Source organism: Acinonyx jubatus, chromosome E2 (genome assembly GCF_027475565.1).
Source record: "Acinonyx jubatus isolate Ajub_Pintada_27869175 chromosome E2, VMU_Ajub_asm_v1.0, whole genome shotgun sequence".
In the NCBI taxonomy this organism is placed as follows: Eukaryota; Metazoa; Chordata; class Mammalia; order Carnivora; family Felidae; genus Acinonyx; species Acinonyx jubatus.
Window position 1 is genome coordinate 552401 of NC_069396.1, and position 22960 is coordinate 575360.

Here is a 22960-nt window from a genome sequence, read left to right on the forward strand (position 1 = left end):
ACAGATGGAATTAGAATCCGAAGTTTTAAGTTTTTGCCTTGAAGTGATTTTAAACACACATAAAAGCGGCAGAGCACACGGTCTGTATACGCTTGTGTTTACCGCGCCCTTTGCGTCTCCTTCCTAGTGAACCGCACGTAACCCGCTGTGTCAGGAAACCACCCTGACAGCTGTTTGCTTGCCCTGCCTCCGTCCACCCAACCCGGGACCATCCCTCCCATCTGTCTCTGACGCCTGGGTGACCCTGAGGCCTGCCGGCCAGCTGTTTTGCAGACCGGCTTGCCACTTGGGCTGATGGGACGTTTTCACACGATGACATTGAGGTCACAGCTGTAGGCGTGAACCCCACAGAAGTGGTATTGTGTCCTCAGTGCCTCACACCAGGTGCACGGTGTCACTGTCCTACTCACCTAGGACAGGTGGTGTGGGCCAGGCATCTCCCCCAGAAAGTCTCATTTTCCTCCTCTGTTGTATGTCCTGTCGGAAAAAATCGTAAGACTGCCAGCATCACCCGCAAACATGGTCATGCTTTGGCCCGACCTCCGTGTCCCTCCGTGAATCTCCTGGTGACAATATTCGTGGTGATTTCCCATGTGCAGTTCCGTTGAAGAGTTCCTTCCCTCCGTTTCCTTTTTCTTACTCCGTCGTTTATGTCAGCGTGGACCTGTGGGTGTTTGTCCCCCGAGCGCCAGAAACCACCACTTGCTGTCATCAGGCTCCCTCTCCTCATTTGGAACTTTGACCGCAGAAGCCTGCCGCACACACTCCCATCTTTGCTTGTGTTTGCACAAGGCGCTCAGAATTGCTGGCCACACCCCTGAGAGAAACCCCTCGCTGACCAGAGGCCCCCCCGGTGCTTCTGTTCTCGTCCACAGCCACCTTGGAGTGGTCGTGTCCCTCTCCTGTTAGAATCACGATCTTCCGTTGTGGGTGCTCCCCATCCTGCCTGGTGTGGATGGGGGTTTTGAACGTGTGAGACATGACCAAGGCTGACAGCTGGAACCGAATCGTGCCCCTGCCCCTCAGCCTCAGGCTGCCCAGCGGCGTCCCCCACCTCCCGCCCCCACACCCGCGCGTATCTGCGGGGCAGCGGGGTCCTTGGAGCTGCTTCTGCACCCTGAGTTTGAGAAGTGCTGATGTGGGCCTTGCCGGGGCATGGGCGGCCCCTGGCAGAAGCCGCTCGCGTCCTGAAGGGCGTCAGGGCGTCCGTGCTGCAGGGTGCATGCCCCTGCCTACTGACTCTCTGGCAGTTATCAGGGCCCCAAAGACACCCCCCCCCCCAGTTTTATTTACTCCTCAGGAAGGGGCTTTTGGAATTGGACAGCAAAGCACTCCCCGGGACCAGATATGTTTCTGGTGTGGCGCCCGCAGCTGTGGTGCTCTGGAGGGATCCGGGTCATTTCAGGACAAGTAGTGAAGCCTGGGGAGAAAGTACTTCCAGGTTAGCAGAATTCGTGTGCCGCCTCCGCAGGCCACCAGGGGGACCCTCCCCACAGTCTCCGCCAGACGAATCCCCTGTGGCCCAGTGGGGGCTTTGGGCAGAATCTGGCCAACTCAGGACAGAGACCCTGACTTCCGGTTTCCTCCTTTAACACTGAATCTATCCTAAGTAATCAGCAAATACCCACAAATGTCTCTTCTGGTCACAGATCTGCCTGGGAATGACAGGAAGGGACCTTCACAGGGGTGGGGGAGCCGAGCAGGCACCTGTGGGCTGTCCACCTTCAGGTTGGGAGCTGCAAGGGGCTGTCCACCTGTTTGTGGGTGTCTTCGGGGCCGGGCGCTTGGGCACTGGGGCTCCTGCTCAGGAGTCTGAGGTCGTCCAGACAGAGCGTTCTGAGAGGCTCCGGCCTGGAGTCGGGGGGTGGTTCAGCCCTGCTCCAGACCTGGCTTTCCCCTCCGAGAGCAGCTGAGCCAGGCGGCAGGGGTGTGGTCACATGTGTGTGTGCGTAAAGGTGTGGGGCACGCAAGTATACATGAGTGTGCATGTTCATTCATATGGTGGTGGGGGCGGGGCGGGGGGGAGGGTTGGGGACTGAAGCCCAGACTGTGGGTTTTTAAACTTCAGCAATGTCCATGCAAATCTCTTTCCGGAGGACCCAGGCACGCCTGAGTCTGGGGGTCTAGCCTGGTACCATCTTGACAAAATTTGCCCTGGGTGCTCAGGAGCCCCCCTCCCCACCCCCACAAGGACTGGGATGCTGAGAACACACAGCCTCATAGCTTGGAAGGGTTGTTGCCTTTATTAAGGGTCCACTGTGTGTCTGTGTCTGGAACTGTCCACAGCTTCCTGCCCTCAGCTGAGCCCCGGTGCCTGCTCAGGAGGGGCCGGGCCTCGTGCCTGGGGAGCCGGACTCTCCCTGCCCTGATGCCACCATCTCCCCGGGGCCGGAGGAGGACCCTAGAGGTCCAGGCCCCAGGGCGTCACAGAAGACCCAGGCCGAGGAGGACGGTAGTGAGGGAGGCCAGCAGGGCCCCTGGCTGCCGGTGGAGGCTGGGGGCCTCTGAGTAGCCGTACATCGTCCTGCAGGAAGCCTGCAGCTGGTCCGCCGGGATGGGCTCCTCTTCGGGACTTTGTGTGTGATCGCTCACCTGGGGACAGACACTGCTTGGGCCGCCTGCCCACCTTCCGGCAGAGAAGGGCGGGCGGGTGCGCCGGCCTCTCCTTACCTGTTCCACTGCTTCAAAGACCCTGAGCAGGTTGTTGGCCAGGGCGCCCCTGACCTCCGCCTCTGTCCACCGCCTCCTGAGTAGCTCAGCCACCAGGTCTGGGTACTTGGACACATCCTCAAGCCCCACGGGGAGCCTGAGGTGAGGGCAGAGAGAACCAGGCCCTGCGTCCCAGGGGTCAGGGCCTCGGGCCTGTCCACCTCCCCACGACCCCCTGTGGCCCCCACCCCAAGGCATCGGGGGGTCCAGTGCAGTGGCCTTCAGACCCAGACGTGCTGGGCCCGTCCGAGCTTCAGACCCTCATGACATGTTTGGGCGGGGGCGGGGGTGGGGTGGGGGACGTGGTGTGACCTTCCCAGGTCAGCCACAGGATGTAGGCCTTGCCCCTTACCTTGAAACACCATCAAAGTCCCCACCAAAGCCCACGGCTCCAGCTCCTGCCACCTTCTTGATGTGGTCCAGGTGGTCTACCGAGGAAGGCGGCGGGTGTGGGTCCCGGGAGTGGCCCTCCCCCGCCCAGCTGCCGTGGCCACTCACACGCACCAACCTGCTACTTGGGACAGGGTGGCTTCCTGTCTGCAGGAAACGTAGTCATTGTAGAAATTAACCATCACCAGGCTGCCCGTCTGGTTCTGCCCAGAAGAACAGTGGAGCTGTGGGCACGGGAGGAGGCGGGGCACTCCGGGACCACCGCGGGGAGGGGCGGGGAGGGAGGGCCGGCCCGCAGCCCCTCACCACCAGCCGGAGCACGTCGTCGGGCACGTTGCGCCGGTGCTGGCACAGGCTGTAGGCCGAGGAGTGGCTGAAGATGACGGGAGCCGTGGACAGGCGTAGGGCAGCCTTCATGGTGGCCACGGACACGTGGGCCAGGTCGATGATGACCCCCAGGCGGTTCATCTCCTTCACCACACTCTGCGCCGACACAGGGCTCAGGGGTTGGGAAGGCTGCACTGGCCACAGTGTCTACACACCCGGGGTTCACCGCAGTCCCCCCACACACACCCCACGAGTCCCGGCATGGCGGGCGGGACATTTGGGAAAGGTCCCCTCGCTGGCCAGGTGTTCGTGGACTCTTCAATGGCTGGAAGATGCCCAGCCGCTCCAGCGGGTACCCACCCTGGGATGGCCCTGGGGCGCCAGTTTATAGGTGAAGAAACAGGTCCTGAGAGGCGAGAAACTGCGTCCTGGGTCACTTCTCTGAGGGTGACTGTGGTCCTTGCCTGACGCCCCCCCCCCCCCCCCACCGCCTTACCTGGCCAAAGCGTGACAGGCCTTGGCTCTCAGCCTTGTCCTCTCCCGTGTCCACCAGCCAGTTGTCAGCCCTGGGAGAGCGGAGAGCAGGTGTGCCAGGGATGGAGTGGTGGTCGTGGCCCACCCGGACCCAGGGGAGGAAGGAGCCGGAGGAGAGCAGGGCTAGGGATTGGCCCTGCCCCGCGGCCCGCCCCCGCCCCCTCCCGCGCGGCCTGGCGGCCTCCCCGGGGTCACCTACCACGGCGTGTTGCAGCTGTGGGTGAGGGTCAGGTACCGCATGCCCAGGCGGTAGAGTGTCCGCAGGACACCCAGGCTGCTGTCTATGGAGTGGCCACCCTCCACGCCGACAAGGCTGGCCACCCTCCCCTCCCGGAAGGCCTGCCGGATGCCTGTGAGGAGAGCTGGCTGAGGGCGTCGGGCACCTGGGCGTCCGGGGAGTTTCGACGTAAGGCACACCCGGGCGGCCCTAGCCACCCTGCCTGGGACTGGGGCGGGCAGCGGCAGGGGCTCAGGAAGGCGGGCCGGACCGGGACCCACCTGTGCTGTTGGTGACACACACAAAGGTCTCCGGATACGTCTGGCACATGCGCTGGATGACGTCGATCTGCTCTAGGGTCCTCTTCACGGCATCCTTGTTCTGGGTGTCGCAGGGCGTGTACGCAGACCAGAACTAGGGGCCGCGGGGGAGGGCGGCTAGGACCGCTGGCCCCCGGCCCCACGCCACACACGCTTCCCTCCTGCCCCGGGAGTCCTGGGACGGCCTTGGTGGCCACCAGCGTCCCCTTCCAAAGACTTGTGGCCCCAAGGGCTCAGGAGGGACACCGCCCCGGGCACGCCTGCACCCTGGCCAGGATGCGGTGGGGAGGGAGATGGGTGGACGCCAGCGTGAGCGAGCGTGGGGCCGGGCTGAGCCATACCTGGCCCCCAACAAAACCAGCCCTCAGCTTGGGGATGTTGGTGTGTGTGTTGGCAAGGCTCGTCAGGTTGGCCCTCTTGCTCTGAAGCTGGTTGTTGAACATGGTCAGCAGCCTCCAGGGCAGGTCATTGTGCCTGGGGGTGGGGGTGGGGGCGGGAGAAAGGGCCAGGGCCGAGTCAGGGTGGCCACTCAGGCCGGGGGCCTCCGAACTCCCTCACAGGCTGGGAATTAGAACCGGCCACAGGGCTGGTGGATTGCTCGTGATCCGAGCACGCCTACGCGCAGGTGAGTTGCTCGACTGTGCCCCACACCCAGGCCGGGTGACTGTGAGCAGAGAGAGCCTCTGGGAGGTGTTCCCTCCAAGGGCCTTCCGCTGCCCAAGAGGCAAGGGCAGATGTTTGTCTCCAGAATCGTCCTGGGGAACGGGCAGGGTTCAAACCACCTCCATGAATAGTGCTGGTTGACACGGGCAGCTGGGCGGGGGACTCTTGAAATCCTCCCCTTGCAGGGAGGGGGCAGGGAAATGGGGGTGTGGCCTGTCTGGCACCCCCCCACCCCAACACACACCCCATCCTCTTGGGGCACCGGGGCCTCTGTGACAGCTCTGCCCATCCTTCTATGCTCCTATGGAGGGAGAGAAGGAGGGGAGGGAAGGAGGAGGCGAATGGCAGGGGCCGGTCTGGGCTGCAAAGGCAAGAACCCACAGGGCTGGGCAGATTCAGCCCTGGACCCAGGAGCCAGGAGCAGCCTCGAGGGGGAGAGACCTCTGGGCTGCCAGCACCCCCTAAGTTCACACATGGAAGAAGCAGGGGACGGGGAAATGCAAAGTCTCAGACCTGCGAGGTGGAATCTGCACTTGGATCAGCCAAGCCTGGAATACGGGACACCCGTGGAGAGCCCCTGCGGGATCCCTGATGCACCGGCGAGGGCGAGGGGCCTGGTGCCTCACCCACCCTCCCCTCCTGCCCCACTCCCGCTCCCAGCCCCATCCCAGGGGCCACTGCTCTGTTTGAGGGGCCGCTTCTGCTTTCGAGACCCCTCCCCCAGCTCTGTCCTCAACCCCCATCCAGTTCCCATCCCCAATCCTGGCTCCTGCCTCTCTGGCCTCAGTTTTTCCACCTGTAACATGGGGACGCTTTGGTACTTGGCTCAGAGACTAAACTGTGAGCGCCTGGACCTCCTCGGCCAGCCGTCCTGGGGTGAGCCTTTCCAAAGCAAGCTGGCTCCAGACTCTGGAAGCCCCCCAGCTCTCTCGAGGGCCACCGCCACAGCTGTGTTTTGACGTGGTCGGGTGTGGGCTGGTGGTCAGAACGCCTTTGCTGACCGAGCGGGGGCAGGTGTAGGTGAGCCCAGAGTGTCCGTGCCTCTGGGCAGCACTGGGCAGGGTCCCCGGAGGGGACGTTCCTCCCGGCCTAAGGACGCCCCACCCTCCAGCCGGCAGCCAGGAACCCACCAGGAGGGAGGGGCACTTTGCTCCAACCTCCTCCCCTCCTGCCTTCGCCGGAGCCCGGAGTGGGGAACAGAGGTCACATTTGCCCTGCGGCCAACAATGCCCTTCTGGAGCCTGGATCCACCCTCCTTATCTGTGTGGCCTGGGCAGCACCCCCAGTGGTCAGAGGACCCTGCTCCTACTCCAAGGGGGGAGGTGACCATTCCAAGCACTTGAATGACAGCCAGCTATTGTAGGAGCGACTGCTGGAGGCCCGCTGCCCACTCTCCGTCTTTTTCTTGGTAACAGAACAGCCTGTTTTTAGCAGGAAACCTGGCCATTTGAAATAAAGCGACTTCGTGTCCCTTTACTGCTGGGTGTGGCCATGTGACTAAGTTCTGCCCTTTGACAGCTCCCAAAAGCTCTCCTTGACTCGCTCACCCTTTGCCCTTTCTATGTCCCTTCCTCCTTCATGCTGGCTGGCATGCAGACGTAAAGGCCGGGGCTGCAGCGGCCACTTTGAAGCCTGAGGTGGGAATGATGGCCGCTGTGTCACACTGTGGAACAGCCAGGACTCCCTGGGGCTCTTTCTCTTGTTGAAACCACTTACCTGAGTCTCTTACCTGCAAGAGGAGCTAATATCACAGTGTCGGTTTGGGTCCTGTCACCTGCTCTTCACTGTCTGGCTCTTGGGACAATCCCGATTCCCAAATTCCAGCTCCCTGAGAATTCCGGGCTGTCTAGGCTCTTGGAGCCACTTACCCCTCCTGCGGTCCTCCCAACCCCCAGCACCTGACCTTGCACCCCGCTCTCTGTGCCCAGGTGCCCCCCCACCCCGGTGGGTCCTCAGAATGAAGGAGCACCTTCCCGGGCTCATACTGTTGGCATCTTCTACCAGACAGCAGGGGCTCCATCTGGGGTGGGAGCCCAGGGCAGCAGCCTCTCAGCAGACCTCTCTTTGCCTCACTCCCCTTGAGTGTGTACGAGGGGACCCCAGGGCCAGGAAGGAGGTACGGGGGAGGAACCAGGGGCAGATGGGGAGGGGCTGGCGGCCCCTCCCTTCTCTAGGGCTGCCACAGCTCCCTGGGCTTCCTGTATAAGGACACACCCCATTTTCTCTGCTTTTCTTGCAGACTATTTTGTCCAACAAAGCCCAGAGGCGTCTGCCAAATAGTCACGACCGCAACATTTATCACGCACTTACTGGGTGCCAGACAGGCACAAACAGGTGCTCCCCTAACACTTCCAGCGCCCAAGGGTGTGTGTGTGTGTGTGCCACACGGCCCTTCAGACTGAGTGCCCAGGGAACGGGGTCCTCGCTCCCTGCCGGTATGTTGGAAATGGGACAGGAAAGGAAGCGGGAGGGGCAGGGGTGTGTGTGCCCAGGTGGCGTTTCACACGGGGGCCAGGAGAGGTAGCCCAGAGCAAAGCTCGGGAGGAGCTGAGGGAGGCAGCGTGGACATGGGGACCGGCAGGGACAGCACGAGCCTGCCTGGGGCACCCGGGAGTGTGGGGATGGCTGGGGAAGGCAGTGAAGGGTCTTGGGGTCCATTGCAGGACTTAGACAATACTCTGAGCTCAGTGGGAGCCGTGACAGGTGGGGAGTTTGAGCCAGGGGACGGGAGCTGGTACTTCTGTCTCCCAGACTCCCTCTGGCTGCAGCCCTGAGACCAGACCTCCGCTGGTGGAAGGAAGGACAGCCAGAGGCTCACCGGATGACCCAGCAGAGGTGGAGATGGGGGCAAGGGAGGAGGGCGGACGCACCGGGCATTGGAGGAGACAGGCCCTGCCAGCTTGGCTGTGCATCAGACACAAAACCACAAGGTGTCACCAGGGTCTTGGCTAGAAAGGGGTCTCCCTCTGTGGGGGTGGGTGGGTCAGCGGACATGCAAGTAAGGTCAAGCTGGGAACACAGCACAAAGGTGACCCGGGGACCCTGTGCCTGAGGAGGTCTCCCCAAGGCGGATGCAGGAGAGGGAAAGGAATGAGAAAGGTCTTGGAGGAGGGTTAAGGAGGGGCCTCTCAGGGGAAACTAAGGCCCAGGGAGGGAATATGGCTCCTTGGGCTACATGGCTAGTTTGAGGCGTGCCCTGGGCCAGGGCCCAACCTCCTCTATCCCCAGCACCCACTCTGAGCTGGGAGCTGGCACCCAGGGTGCAGGGAGTCAGCTTGTAGGGCACCCCAGGAGCTGCTGAGGGCCACTGGGGCCTTTTAACTGCTCCATTCCCTACAGACCATCATCTGCTGAAGCTTTAGGGGGGCCCTAAGAGACCCCACGAATAAGCTGAGGCCAGCAAAGGCAAAAGCCATGTTGTGGTTGAAGAAACTGAGCCCCAGCATAGATTAGGCAATGTCAGTGTCAGGGTCACATGAGCTCCTAGCCCCTCCGGCCCCGGACCCCCCGTCCCGTCCCCAGTGGCCACTTACCCGTCAATGACAGGTGTGCCCCGCATGATTCTCTCAGCCTCATCCCGGAACTGGTCTCCAGTGCAGACGGCCACCAGGGCCCAGAGCCACCAGCTGGTCCACATGACACAGCGTCCAGGGGCCTGCTTCGAGCACTGCTCTGGCACGTCTGGCCTCGCCTGGCCGGCTTGTGTGTGGGGTCCAGCCAAGGCTAGAAGGAGCTGGTCTGTGAGCCAGAAGAGAGAACAGAGGCCTTTGGTCCTGGTGATTATTGCCGGGAGATGTCCCATTTAAGATTCATTCCAGTGTTCAATCAGTAACCAGCACTCCCTCGGGAGGGGGGTGGAGGATGGGAGGTCCTGGACCCTGTGGGCCGGGCGTTGCTGTCTGGGCCAGGCACAGGCATAGTAGGAGGCTGCTCACCCCAGGGGAGCAGAGCCAGGGTGAAAGGGCAGGCCTGGGAGGGGTGACCCTGGGTAAGGTCTCAGCCTGCATTAGTGGTACTGTCTTATTCCCTCTGCAAACTCAGGACCTGGCGGCCTAAGATCTGCAAACAAGAACTGAAACATCATTCAGATTTGCCTCTTGTAATGTTTGCCTGTAAAAACAGTCTTACATCATCATGGAAGACGGAATGCAGCCCCCCAGGATGCTCCCATCATACCACCCACTGCTGGGGGTCGGGCCCTGGCTCCTGGCCCTGCCACCGTCTGGCCGTCCAGCCACCCACACTCTGGCTGCAGGCTTCTGGCCGAGCAGGCTGGACTCAGCGGGTCAGAAATCTGGAGGGTCAGCGTTTCCTTAGCACGGAGGTGGCTCTCCAGGCTTCCTGGGCACTCAAGGCTCCTGATGTCTTTGCTGGAACACATGGATCCTGGTCCCAGGCTGAGCCAGCGTCCAGGGTTCCAGTGGGCACCCGGGCTGGGAGAGAGCCAGGCCAGGAAGGCTGCTGAGAGGTGTGGGTGAGGCAGGGAGGCTCAGGAGGGCAGGTGGGCAAGCCTAGGGGTGGGGGTCCTTGGACCCCATCCCCTCAGCAGGCTCCCTGATGCCTCTGCACCTGGACGGTGCTGGAGCCTCATGCAGACCTGCCCTGCGGAGCCCCCCCTGTGCCCCCCCCCCCCAAGGATGGATCCTTCCACCAGCCTGAGGAGGGAGGTCACGTCCCAGCCCCGGCTCTGCCCATTAGCTGAGTGTCCGTGCCTGGGCCTAGCCTGTGTATTCTGTTGAAAGGGCAGCACGAAAGGCTGCGGGGCGCACGGTGCTGAGGGTAGCAGCCCTGGTCTGCTCCAGCTCCTCCGCACCCCTTGAGAGGAGGAGCAGGGACACAGGGACATCCTCTGTGCCACTGGCCCCAGACCCCATGCGAGACTTTCTCCGCCAGGATCCCCATCCCACCAGGGTGACCCTCACCCACCCCCCACTCCGGCCACAGGCTCTAAGCAGACCACGGGCGCTGGGGAGAGGCGCTGGGGAGGGTGATGAAGCCCCGGGGCCAGCTGGAACCAGGAGTCTCCGCGGAGGTGGCTGGCACACACCTGCTTGCCCTTGGCCGTCTTCTGCACAGCCACTTGTGTCCACTCACCTCCAGCCTCCCGACCTGTCTCCTCGGGGCCTGGACCCTTCCGTGGGCGGGGCTCTGGTCTGCTTATACCGGCGGGCCGCCCTCTCCACGGGGTCCCTTTTCCCGGGATCTCTCCTGGAACCCGTTCCCTGCTCTTATTTTTTGCCTGCCCCCGATTTTTCTGTTTATGTTTAACTTTTTTTTTTTCTTATCTGTTTTGTTTCGGAGTTGGGTCCTCAGAACGTGTAACTGTATTTGATTTCTCAGCCTCGTCTGAACACGCTGTCTTTACACGTGATCATTCAAGCCAGAATAATGATGGTGGTGGTGCTGGGCCCACTGTTTCTTGTCCCATCTCGAAGCTCCTCCCCTGTTTCTTGCTTTAGCCAAAATTTTCAGGGTATTTCAATTCCCTGTCTCCGGGAGTCTCACTACTTTGCTAGCGGTGATATGTGTAACAGTTGTATTTAAATCAGTATTTCTCCTTCAACAGAGAAGTCCTTCCCAGGAGGTTACAGCCAGCCGTGGGCTGAGCCCTTGATTTAAATGTAACTATGTAACTACACCTTGCCCTGGATCCAGTTTCCTGTGCCCTGTATTTGCTCCTGTCTTGAGATATTTATTCTAACTTATCTCTGGCTCGTCTACAGTACTTTCTTGGGCCATGCCCCAGGAACACTTGCATCCCAATGAATTCACGCAGGGGCTTCTCACGGCCACTTTCCAGCACGGCAGCCATGGCAGCCACGGCAGGTCAGATTCCTTTGTACACACACAGTCTCGCGGCTGTGAGTTCTTCTCTAACCCTTCATCCGTTGCCACACAGCTCCATGTGTCTGTCCTTCGAAACCTGCCTGACCCTGGATTTTGACCTTCTCTCCATCTTCAAGTTCAGGATTCATTTACGTTATTTATTATTATTATTACTATTATTAAATTCTCTGGTCAACGCTTTGTAATACTTGATTAGTTTAAAAGTCCAACAGAAAAGGTCTTAACACACCCTCATCCCACCCCGCGGTGGGAGGTGTACCCCATCACCCCTGAAAGGTGGGCTACATGGCTGTTCCTCTTTTCCCAGCTTTGCTCGTCACACCTTGACTTCCTCTTTCCCCTCACAAGTTTGGTTCTCTCCCGTTGGTCCCTGGTTCTCCCAGGTACCCAGGTAGCACAGGGCTGGTGGAGTGTGAGGAGAGCCAGGCATTAGCTTCACATGCAAATTTCAAAGTGGGGGGGGGGCACAAAAACTTGAGCCATCGAGGTCAATAGTATTTTCATGCAATATTTCTAAAAATAAAAATTTGTGCAAAAAAAAAATCCATGCTGGACAAAATATAAACTTTTAAGTGCAGGCAGGGCCCGAATTCTGACTTTTCCGTTTGCCCCCAGCTCCAACACAGTCCGACCTGCCTCTAGTCTCAGGGGACATTCACACTCTATTGGCTCAGGACAGAGGACAGCTTTCCAGGAGCTGAGCTGTGGGTGTGACCGCACTTAGGTGCTGCCCAGAGGAGAGGACTCAAGGCCACCGGGATGCACCAGGTGGGAGGACCCGTGCAGCCTTGTCCTAAGAGTTCACAGCGTCACACTGAGCACGAGTGGCACTGAGCCTGAGGGCAAACCTTCTGGGGGCCTGGGTTCGGGTGTGCATCATTCCTTTGACTCACACGCTGTGGGGGACAAGGCAGCAAACCTTGTGCGAGCTGCTCAGAGCCCTCAGGCTCAGTATCTCTGTGAAACAGAAGTCATTCCAGTCCTGTTGGAAGCGCTAACATGTAGAGCTCCCAGCGCACCCGGCGGATCAAGGTGTTCTCAGCTCCCAATTCAGCTTGCTTGTTCCATATGGTTTTATTGTTCACCTGGAGTTTCTGGTTGCTTTCATTTTTTATTTTTTTTCATTCCACTGGGCGCTGTTAATCATATTCTCTATCTTCTAAGCTCTGTGCCTCATACCTACAGCCCCTAGCTTTGCATTGATGGTTTCCACTTAATTTCTACACTACGAGTCTGCCTCCTTTTGGGTTTATGTTCTTACTTTATTAGAGCTGGTCCTCAAATCATTCCTTAGTAGTGGGTGTGTGGGAAGTCCAGATTAGAGTCCCCGGGGGTTTGCACATGGTCAGCAGTTTTGCTGGACATGTACCACTGAGCTGTAAACCATTTTCCCTTGGAGCTTGAGGGTGTCCGCACTGTGTTGTTGATGGGGCAACCAGTGTTGGTCTGAGCCCCGGGTCTTTCTGGGGAGAGGACATGTTGCTTTTTTCCACAATCTTCGTGAGTCACGTCTTCGTCCTGGGGTTCTGCAATTTTTCCATGGTGTGCCTTAATTTGAGGCTCTATTTTTCATTCAACTAGCTCAACCCTCAGGTTTACTGATTGGAAGTCTCTTTCTGCCTTTATCACAGGGCGCCATTTCTTCTCTCCCACTTACTCTCTCTCCTCTCTCCTGGCCCTGCTCTCCACCAGATGCCGGATCTCCTGTGTTCATCCTTTGTGTCTCGTTTTAGGTTTTCTTGTGCTTTTACTCTGTGTGCTAAGAGATTTCCTCAATTTTGACTTTCAGCACTTGCAATGTTTTCTTTCAGGGATCATAGATTTAATCTCCCAAGACTGGTCTGTGGTTGATGTTTTCCCCTTGGCACTCTGTTTTTGTTACGGAAATAATGTCTGATATCGGGGGTTCTGTTTTCATCTGTGTACCAGACGATCGCTTGTTTCTTCTGAACTCGTTTTTTCCCGTACTTTATCCGGACCTCGTGTTGCGTTTGCACACTTCCCTTAACCACTGGCCATCTTCGTCACTTCACATTGAAGAAGGCAGTGACAGCAAAGCTGGGTGTGTTGTGTGTACCCAGACAGCCTCCTGGCTTCAGATTTGGCATGAAATGAGCACGAGGGAGGGTCACATCACACAGGGGACCCCTTAACGCCAGAACTCGACTCGGGCACTTGTAATGCAGCTCCGATTTCCAGACAGACAAAAATGTTAAGGGAGGCCCTCCTGGTGTTCTGGTGTTTTCCACCTGGCTGTAGGATCCGTGCATCCATGTGAACAGCTCCCTTATCACGTCCCTTATCCCTGCAGCGTCAGAGCCGAGTTCCCTTCTGGTTTCTCCTGGGTGGGCTGTCCCCCTTCCGCCCCTGCAGCCCCCTCCACAAATATTCCCGACGGGTCTCCCTTCTCTGCTTCATAGATGGCCTCTTCCAGCCTGTTTTCAATCCCGGAAATGTGTTGAAATCTGAGTGCTGATGGATGCTTTCCATTCTCTGATGTCGCAAGTTCTGTTCTCAACCCGAATGCGCCAGAACAGGGGACGTGCGTCTCAGCCTCCCACTGTGGCCTGGAGGACGCTGGCGTGGTACCACAAAGCCTCCTCAGTGTTTCCTTTTCATTCCAGTCGCCTCCACTTGGCCTGGTTGCTGCACATGGCACCCATCTTTTTGTAACTTTTATTTATTTTATTTTTACATCTGTTTTGTTTTTGAGAGAGAGAGAGAGTGAGTGAGAACGAGTGGGGAGGGGCAGAGAAAGAGGGGGGCAGAGGATCCGAAGCGGGGCTCAAACTCATGAACTGCGAGACCACGAATCAGGGCTCCAGCCAGAGTCGGAAGCCCGACCGACTGAGCCAGGCAGGTGCCTGCGGCCGTCTTTCTCATCGTCATGTTGTAGTGGTTCAGGCAGAACCAGGGGCTGGCCTGGCCCAGGCCATTTGTTTTTAAGGTTCACTGTGAGGAGGGAGGTCAGGGCTTTGTGAACAGCACACACTTCAGAAACAGACAGTCCTGGGTTCGAACCCCTGGCCGTGGCAGACTGCATTTTCCAGAGACGGCTGCACCATTGCCTCGTGGCCCACAGGCTCTCCTCACCGTGCGACGCTGGCCCGTCTGTGGAGAGGTGGCTGGCTTGACCTACCAGCCGCTAGAAGGTGGGAGGTGTGACTTCTGTGCTCCTCCCTGGCTCTGTCTCCTGGGACAGTCCTCCAGAAACCTGGCCTGGCTGCTCTTGTCAACAGGGCCAGCGCAGTGTCAGCCGACGGCCAGGCACCAGCCTTCCGGTCATCCGAGCAGCACCTCCCGGCTGGTGTCTGGCCCCCCTGACCTGATGAAGCCCCAGCCCGCAGGAAACGGTGGTGCGGACATGAGCCCTGTGCACTCGCTGCCAAGTTTTGGGATAATTTGTTACGCAGCAGCAGAGAACTGACATGCGGGCCATTTCCCCGTGACCAGTGACTTTGGTTTTCTTGACTGTGGAGTGAGGGCGCACGGTCCCAACCTCACGGGCCCTTGTGAAGCAGCCTGCCTTCCTTTTTCCCCTTCACGATGGCCATGTTATCTGTGCCCCAGGACTGCTTCCCCGTAGTAGAGAGAAGCCTCTTGTGCCCATTCACATCTTGGTCTCACCCAGATGACGTGGGGCTGGTGTGGCTGGTCCTCAATCAGTGGGGTGGAAGCCAAGGACAGGGCTCTTGCCAGCTGGTCCCCGGGGAGGCCGCCCTGACGCCCCCTCTCAGATGCTCCTCCCCTCCTGGCCACGGAAAGGGCCACGGGGCCACTTCCCAAAGAAGCAGACTCCTCCCAATCCGTGCCTCAAGCACTGCCTCAGTAGTTTGCTTTGAATCGTTCCATTTCTTATTTAAGGGCAAAGTGTTATTAGTTGGGAAGTCAGCACCACTTGCCATAAACAGAAAGAACGCAGTGATACCCAAAACAATTGACACATTCAACGCAATGCCTATCAAAACAACACCAGCACTCTTCCCAGAGCTGGAACAGACAATCCTAAAATTTGTATGGAACCAGAAAAGACTCTGAATAGCCAAAGCGACCTTGAAAAAGAAAACCAAAGCAGGAGGCATCACAATCCCGGACTTCGAGCTGTATTACAAAGCTGTAATCAGCAAGACAGTACAGTACTGGCACAAGCAGAGACACTCTGATCAACGGAGCAGAATAGAGAACCCAGAAATGGACCCACAAACGTATGGCCAACTGATCTTCGATGAAGCAGGAAAGAACAACCAATGGAATAAAGACAGTCTCTTCAGCAAGTGGTGCTGGGAAAACTGGACGGCGACAGGCAGAAGAATGAACCTGGACCACTTTCTTACACCAGACACAAAAATAAACTCAAAATGGACGAAAGACCTCAATGTAAGACAGGAAGCCATCAAAATCCTCGAGGAGAAAACAGGCAAAAACCTCTCTGACCTCAGCCGCAGCAACTTCTTAGTCAACACGTCTCTGGAGGCAAGGGAAACAAAAGCAAAAATGAACTGCTGGGACCTCATCAGAATAAAAAGCTTCTGCACAGCGAAGGAAACAATCAGCAAAACTGAAAGGCAACCGACGGAATGGGAGAAGACATTTGCAAACGACCTATCAGATAAAGGTTTAGTATCCAAAATCTATAGAGAACTTATCAAACTCAACACTCAAAAAACAATACTCCAGTGAAACAATAATCCAGTGAAGAAATGGGCAAAAGACATGAATAGACACTTCTCCAAGGAAGACATCCAGATGGCCAACCGACACATGAAAAAATGCTCAACATCACTCATCATCAGGGAAATGCAAATCAAAACCACAATGAGCTACCACCTGACACCTGTCAGAATGGCTCACATTAACAACTGAGGCAATAATAGATGTTGGCAAGGATGTGGAGAAAGAGGAACTCTTTTGCATTGTTGGTGGGAACGCAAGCTGGTGCAGCCGCTCTGGAAAACAGTCTGGAGGTTCCTCAAAAAACTAAAAATAGAACTACCCTAGGACCCAGCAATCACACTACTAGGAATCTATCCAAGGGATACAGGTATGCTGTTTCGAAGGGGCACGTGCACCCCAATGTTTATAGCAGGACTATCGACAATAGCCAAAGTATGGAAAGAGCCCAAATGTCCAACGATGGATGAATGGATAAAGAAGATGTGGTATAGATATAAATGGAGTATTACTTGGCAATCAAAAAGAATGAAATCTTGCCATTTGCAACTATGTGGATGGAACTGGAGGGTATTATGCCAAGTGAAATTAGTCAGAGAAAGAGAGATATCCTAGGACTTCACTCATACGAGAACTTTAAGACACAGAACAGACGAACATAAGGGAAGGGAAACGAAAATAAAATAAAAACAGGGAGGGGAACAAAACAGAAGAGACTCATAAATATGGAGAACAAACATAGGGTTACTGGAGGGGGTGTGGGAGGGGGGAGGGGCTAAATGGGGGAGGGGCACTAAGGAATCTACTCCTGAAATCACTGTTGCACTAGATGCTAACTTGGATGTAAATTAATTAATTAATTAAATTTAAAAAAGAAGAAAAAGAAAAGAAAGAATGCAGTGAAAATAAACACGTGGCAAGGGAACAGTGCTGTTGAGTCCCAGCCTGAGCCGCAGGGCGGTCACACTGGTGGTGCTACAGCCTTCCCGGTCACCGTCAGGGCCCAGCGGGTTGGCAGAACCTCCTTGCAAGCCGTCTGCCCAGACACCCAGGGGGCCACGAGCGCTAGAGGCATCAGGTCCCCTCAGAAGCACCGGGGAATGAATTATCAGCTGAAGCTCACCAAAGACTCTTCCAGCAAAACAGCAGCATGATGTGGGGCCCAAGAGAGCCCCCCACCAAAGTTTCTCCCGTGCTCACGCCTCCAACCTTCCAAGGGAGGTAGCTCGCAGCAGCACGGAGGTCCCAAGACCCGTGACCCACCATCCCGCATGGACACACATCCCATGGCGCGTGAGCAAGCAGAGGAACGCACGCACCGACACGCGGAACGCAGCCTGCCACGCACCCACCGTGTGCACGTGCATTCACACCCACACACGCACACGGGAAAAACAGCCCGACACATCCCACGTACACACGCACAGCTAGAGACACACACCCCCCACGCGCATGCGAACACTGTGTCCGATCGCCCACACACAGCACTCATAGCAAACTCGCGCAGACCCCATCCACATCGAGACATCACCGTGTCCGCACAAATGGACACGTGACCCACACACTCGCGCACGAACCACAGGGGCGAGAATGCTTGGACTCATCCTACGGCCGCACCTGCGGACCTGTAGTGCACTCACGTGGTCAGCAGACACTCGGCTACCCGGGCGTGTGCACGCAAGCACTGGACAGGAGCCCACTCACACCCAGACGTCGGCACGTGTCGGTGATGATGTACCCGCATGCTCAGCGCAGGCCGGTCTTTGAGTCGGTGTGCGCCACCTGGCCCCCACGCTCGCCTCAGCGCACGCGGCACTGCCCTCAGCCCGTGGCCACCCTTGGAGCCCGGTATGCAGTGGCCCCCAATCAGCTCGGAGGGAGGACGGAGCAGGTGACACGTCCCCGGGGAGAGTTTGGGGTACAAGGGCAGCTCCAGCCATTGTCCCAGGCTACCCTGGATCGGGGAGTCCTCAAGCCCCTCAGCCTCCCAGGCCCAGCTACGAGGCCACCACACTGACCTCTGTGCCCCCCAAAGCCTCACTCCCCAGTCTCCTCGCAGACGACACCTGTGTCTGCCCACCCTTGGGAGTTGTCTTCGGGCTGGTGGCTTTGCCACAGCCCTCCTGGTCCTGTCTCGTCCCCTACTCCCCCGGGGAGACCACAAGACCCTGCGGGCTGCCCCCACTGTTCTGGGCCTCGCGACCCACCGTCCACACAGAATTGGGTCCCTCCCTCAGGGGCTTCCCCCAAGACGCTCCTACGAGGTCCTGGCCCCTTAGCCTCAGCTGGGAAGGGGGCTCTGGCCTTGTCTCACCACCTCTCGCACCTCGAAAGTGACGTTCTTGCCCATCTGCTGGCACCGGGTCCCCTGCTCCTCTTCCCCCCCTCTTTCCCAGGAACCCCGGCCCCCAGCCCGTTGGGCCCTTCCCGTCCCCCACTCCCAGTGTGCTCATGTCTCAGGTGTGGCTGAATTTGTCTGTCTCTCCCCAGGTCGGGCTCAGAGGCCTCACTGGGCATACAGCAGGCACCCACTAGGGAACGCACCCCAACCAGGTGGCTCTCCGGCGGTGGAAGGAGACAAGTCTCCTGGACCCCTTAGAACCCTGGCCCCAGCCCAGTTCCCAGGCTCCTGGGACTCACCGTGGACAGGACGGCGCGTCTGTCTCTGCTGCTTGCTTGCCGCTTCCAGCTCATGAGGGCTGGGGGTTGTTTCTGTTTTACTTAAGTTCTTCCCTCCCTCCCTCGAGCTCTCCACCCAGCTTCCCTCTCACATAAAAAGCCACCTCTTTAAAAACAAATTCCCCCGGGGGCCTCCGCAATGCACCACTCCACGAGAGCAGGACCCAGGGGCTTAATGTCTTACACATGTCAGCTGGTTGTAGTTTCTACATGAGGCCTCAGTCAGGCGTGCGCGTTTGGCCACCCACCCCCACCCCTGGGCCCAGGCAGGCAGCACTGCATTGAGTGATGAGGAAGCAGGGTCCCCCAGACAGTGATGTGGGGGTGCTGTCAGGCAGGGCGTCGACGTCAGGTGGGAGGACCGTCGGGAGGGTGCTGGGGGCTGGAGGCTCGGAGGGCACCCAGAACCCTCCCACCAAGCTCACCCCGACTGGGGATTCCCACCCGGATACTTTGTCCCTGCCCCCTAGCCTCTGCCCAGTGTCCTCATTCCGCAGGGTCGAGAGGGACCTTCTGTGCCCAGTACAGGAAGAGGGTTGGCCCTCGCCTGCCCAGAGGCTGGGGGCCCTGATATCCGTGCGTGTCTCAGGGGGAGGGTGATCTCCCCCACATTCCCAGCTATCAGAGGATCAAAAACAATCATGAATCAGAGCGTCCTCTGGCAGAGCTTGGGGACTTTCGAAATCGGGAAGATCTGTGTAGGGCCTGGGCTAGCTGGGGGATGCCTTCACCAAGTGGATTCAGAACTCTGAGGCTGGGCTGGGGGACACACGCTGGAGGACTCCCTCTGGCGGGCAGCAAGTTGTCCCGACCCCACAGGGCCCCACAGCGCAGGCCCCACAGGGGCCACGCAGCTGGGCCCACGCTGGGTCCCAGCAGCCCGAGGCAGGGACACAGTAGCGGGCACAGCCCCCTGCTCCCTTGCTCCGGCCCGCCCTCTGCCCTGGCTGTGGGACCCTCCTGTGCCACAGTCACCTGTCTCTGAACGGGAGCAGCCCCTTAGTCAGGCACCGTGTGGAGGGTTCATACCAGACTTAGAGAAACGCGTCTCAGTGATGAGGCCTGGGGTCTGGGCGGGGGCTCTGACAGAGATAGGGATCCAAGCTGAGGGCAGAGCTGGGAGGACCCGCCGGTAAGTGGTCTGGAGTGGGGGGCGGAGCACGGCTCTCCTCCGGGGAAGGTTGAGGAGGGCTGCATGTCCTCTGGGCCTCCCGGAGGCTCCAGCCCACCCGGTTTTGTTCACCCTCTCTGCCGTGTCCTCAGCTTCTGGAAAGAGAGTATAGGAGGACAGTTACTGAGGACAGAGGAGTGGGGTCGGCAGATCGCAAACGCTGTTCAAGCCTGTAAATACCAGCTGTCCCCGCGTGGGCTCTGAGCCGCCTGTGGCCACGCCACCAGGTGCCAAACGGAGTTCCCCATAAAGGACGTTCAGGTGTCTTCAGGTGGCTGCTGGGCTTGGCGTGTTTGAGGGTAGGAGACACCTGTGGGTAACTTTCAAGGCTGCGCGCCGGGCTGGGTCCAGGGTTGCTGGGTCCTCGATTCTGAGGCCAGCCCTTGATTCTGAGACCGCCACGGAGCTGGAGGCCCTAGCTGAGGGCGCCTCCCGCAGAGGTGAGGCCGCCTCAGCAGCTGTTTGGCCAGCAGATCCCTGTCCTGAGAGGCCGACGGTCCTGGGCGCGGCCCCACATCCATAGCCCCTTGTTCCAGCACAGTGACAGGGCAGCCCTGGTCATCCCCTGGATAGCTCCGCCTCCCAGCATGGTCACTGAGCCCGGCCGTAGCGGGCGGCCTGCTGGCCTCGGCCCCTGGACGATAAAGTGGGGAAAACCGTGCCCGGCACGGGGACACTGTAGATTTGAGGAAGACGCGTGTGAAGTGCTCAGGCACTCTTGAGCGCTACGTGTGGGGACCTCTGGGTCCCGTTTGTGAAATGGGCCGAAAGCCCTAAGGTTGACCCGAGGCTGGCAGACACTCTGGGTCCTGGCCAGGGGCTCAGGCTCCGTCCCCCTCACACCCTCACCCCTCAGGCACAAGCCCCAGGTGTCCCTGACCACCCCCCTGCCACCTTCCGCTGCTGTCCTCTGTCGGCCAGGTGGGCTCCTGCAGGTGTGGCCCAGGAGGTGACCGGGTGGGGTCAGCACCCTGCAGACCCCGGGGGCCCAGGACTGCCGCTCAGGTGCTGGTAACCCCCTTTCCCAGCTCTGGAAACTGGGCCATGGTGGACACGTGCCCAGAACACAGGGTTCCAGAGCAGTGCAGCCTTGAGTTACCACTCAGGACAGCATGAGAGGAGAAGGGGGCCCGGACCGCCCCTGCCTGCCCTGTCCCCCGGGTGCCCGGGAGCCCCTGGTTACACGGAGGCCACTCTCTGTGGCTTCCCGGAACCATCCCTGTGCCCCTGTTCCTGGCGGGTGCCACACTTGGATGTGTCATGTGGACCCATCAGGACCTTCGGTGAGTCTGCCCTTCTACAGACAGGAGACCGAGGCTCTGTGCTCCCAGGGGCATGTCTGGGAGACACCCGCATGTCAGGAGCACCAAACGTTCCCTCCTGCCCATGACACCAAAGCATCGGCTACCTCCTTGGGGCGGGACTCAGGTCAGGGACAATTCTGAATCCCAGGGGAGGCTCCACGCGTTACGTTAGCCTCCGCCCCCTGAAAACAGCTCTACCGTATATGAATGTTGCCACTTCCAAGCTCCCCGGGCACCAGGCAGTTTCGCCCCGCCCGCTGGCCTGGCTCACACCCACCTGTCCCCACACACGGCCCTGAGCCCCGGACCCTGGCTCCTACTGTGCCTGTCCCTCTCTCCCTAAGATGTTCAGGGAGGCCCCTGAGGTCCTCTCCCCTTCATACGCAAGGAGTTCAACTCTGTCCCCTCCCAGGATTTGTGACAGAGATGTCCAAGGAAAGAGGAGACTGGGTGAGAAAAGGAAAAGTGTTAGACTCCTTATTAAATAAGTAATCTTTAAACCATGATTTCACATGATGTAGAACTGGCTGAGACAGTAATTCCAAGGGGACACGAAGGGACTGGAAGGCATGCTGTCCTCAGGGGTCACTGCTGACTGTGTTAGGTCTTCAGGAGGGAGGCGACCCGGGCCAAGGTGGGAGGAACAGGCCCCAGTGACCAGCCAGGCAGGGTCCCTGGCGGGGGGCTCAGAGCCCACCCATCCCAGGTCCTCAGCTTCAAGCCAGGTGACCATGGGCTGGTATGTGTCCTTGCTTCCAAAGGGAAGACAAAAGAATCAGACTACATTAGAGGCAAAGAATATGTCCTGAGCATATTTTGACTCTATTTTGTGAGTTACTGTTGCAGGAAGGTCTGGTTCTGCCTCACGAGGGCAGAACATTCTGAGGGCCGCTTTGCTTTTCATTCACGCCTTCATTAATTCAACAAGCCCTTTCCGCCTGGTGGAGAGACAGCAGTGGGCAGGGCAGGGACTCTGCTCTCCGCCAGGCAGAATCCCAGGACAGGAAGACTTCCTGGAGGAAGGAGCCAGTCGATTGAAGCCTGAAGGGCAGGTAGCGAGGTCGGAACATTTGCGGCACAGAGGAGATGTAGGAAGGCGTAGGCTGGAGGGGCCTCAGGAGCCTAGCCAGCCTCAGTGGGTCTGGACCTCGTCCTAAGAACAATACAGAGGGGCTCTTGACTCAAAGACACGTCAGGCGAGCCTGTTTGCTGTCTCCAAATGACGGGGCTGACCACAGCTCTCCTACCTTCTAGAATCCCGTTTCCAAGGCCACTCGTCTCCTGGCTGTGTCCTGCTGAGACTGGGCTCCAGAAGCAGGGACGAAGTTCTGGACAGAAATCCCCCAGGCAGCGGCACCCCACTGACCCCCAGCCTGCTCACCGAGGCCTAGGGGACGCAGGTGTGTCCCCGCCAGGGGCTCTCCTGGCCCGGGCCAGCCCCTCCTCAGGACCTCACAGCTGGGCCAGGCTCCAACTCCAGCCACCTGCCTGCCTTCCCAGGCCTCTCCCCAGGATGGAGAAAATGCCCCGTTGGCCCTGGGTCTCTGAATGTGGGCAAGGAGGAGTGGGGGAGGGGAGGGGAAAGAGCGGGTCTGAGAGAACCCGATGGGCAGACGGAAGGCAGGGTCACACACACGCCATTAAATGCCACCCCCCCACCCTTGGAGGGCCCCTTGTCAATGGCCAGAACTGTCACCATGTTGCTACAGGGAGACACCTGGACACGTGTGGTGACTAGGCTTACTCCCTACCCTCCTCCAGTCAAAGACAAGTCTGCAGACTCTGGGGAACAAAGGCAGGGGTGCGGGGTGCACGGGGAGGGTGGGCAGGAGCCCACCGGGGAAGGAAGGGATGCGTTTCTCCCCGGGAGGGCGGGCCCTGTCAGTGCGGTTGTCTGAGCAGGATCACGTCCCTCAGCTGTGCCAAGTCCCAAGACACTTGGAGGGAGGCCTGCATGGGCGTCTCTGCCTCACTGGGCCCCAGCATCACTCCTGAATTTCCACCCATAGTGTGGTGACAGTGAAATGGAGAACAGGGGCTGTACTGGGGGGCCCCTCAGTCGCTCCCACGCCCGATACCCAGCAGCAGAAGTGACCCTGAGGAGACCCACCTGCAGGAGCTCGTGCTC

At 58.9% G+C, this 22960-nt stretch overlaps 1 protein-coding gene and 1 long non-coding RNA gene across 6 annotated transcripts; both read right to left on the minus strand.

The window, feature by feature from the left end:
* Positions 1–76: 76 nt before the first annotated feature.
* LOC128313203 (uncharacterized) lies at positions 77–2011 on the minus strand. The gene is made up of 2 exons (XR_008293555.1): positions 1708–2011; positions 77–1420 (listed from the first exon to the last, which is right to left on the minus strand). It is a non-coding gene; the product is annotated as an uncharacterized LOC128313203 (long non-coding RNA).
* Positions 2012–2226: 215 nt separating this feature from the next.
* DPEP1 (dipeptidase 1) lies at positions 2227–22234 on the minus strand. 5 transcript variants are annotated; one of them, XM_027076478.2, is made up of 11 exons: positions 22080–22234; positions 8694–8898; positions 4839–4971; positions 4459–4591; positions 4160–4343; positions 3923–3992; positions 3406–3582; positions 3218–3302; positions 3062–3137; positions 2671–2806; positions 2227–2592 (listed from the first exon to the last, which is right to left on the minus strand). In XM_027076478.2, the coding sequence occupies exons 2-11, from the start codon at positions 8795–8797 to the stop codon at positions 2425–2427; spliced, it is 1266 nt and encodes a 421-aa protein (XP_026932279.1). In that variant the 5' UTR covers positions 8798–8898; positions 22080–22234; the 3' UTR covers positions 2227–2424. The 5 variants fall into 5 exon arrangements, 4 of the variants coding, with proteins under 4 accessions (XP_026932279.1, XP_026932278.1, XP_026932281.1 ...); XM_027076477.2 differs by lacking the exon at positions 22080–22234 and adding an exon at positions 18319–18337; XM_027076480.2 differs by lacking the exon at positions 22080–22234 and having other exon boundaries at positions 4160–4310; positions 8694–8955.
* Between the last annotated feature and the right edge of the window lie 726 nt (positions 22235–22960).

Coding starts and splice junctions, on each gene's coding strand:
- DPEP1 (XM_027076478.2), bottom strand. CDS start 8,797: ATGTGGACCAGCTGGTGGCTCTGGGCCCTGGTGGCCGTCTGCACTGGA. Junction 4,592..4,838: donor CTGGTTTTGTTGGGGGCCAG/GTATGGCTCAGC, acceptor CGCGGCCCCTAG/TTCTGGTCTGCGTACACGCC. Junction 3,993..4,159: donor CACAGCTGCAACACGCCGTG/GTAGGTGACCCC, acceptor CCGCTCTCCCAG/GGCTGACAACTGGCTGGTGG.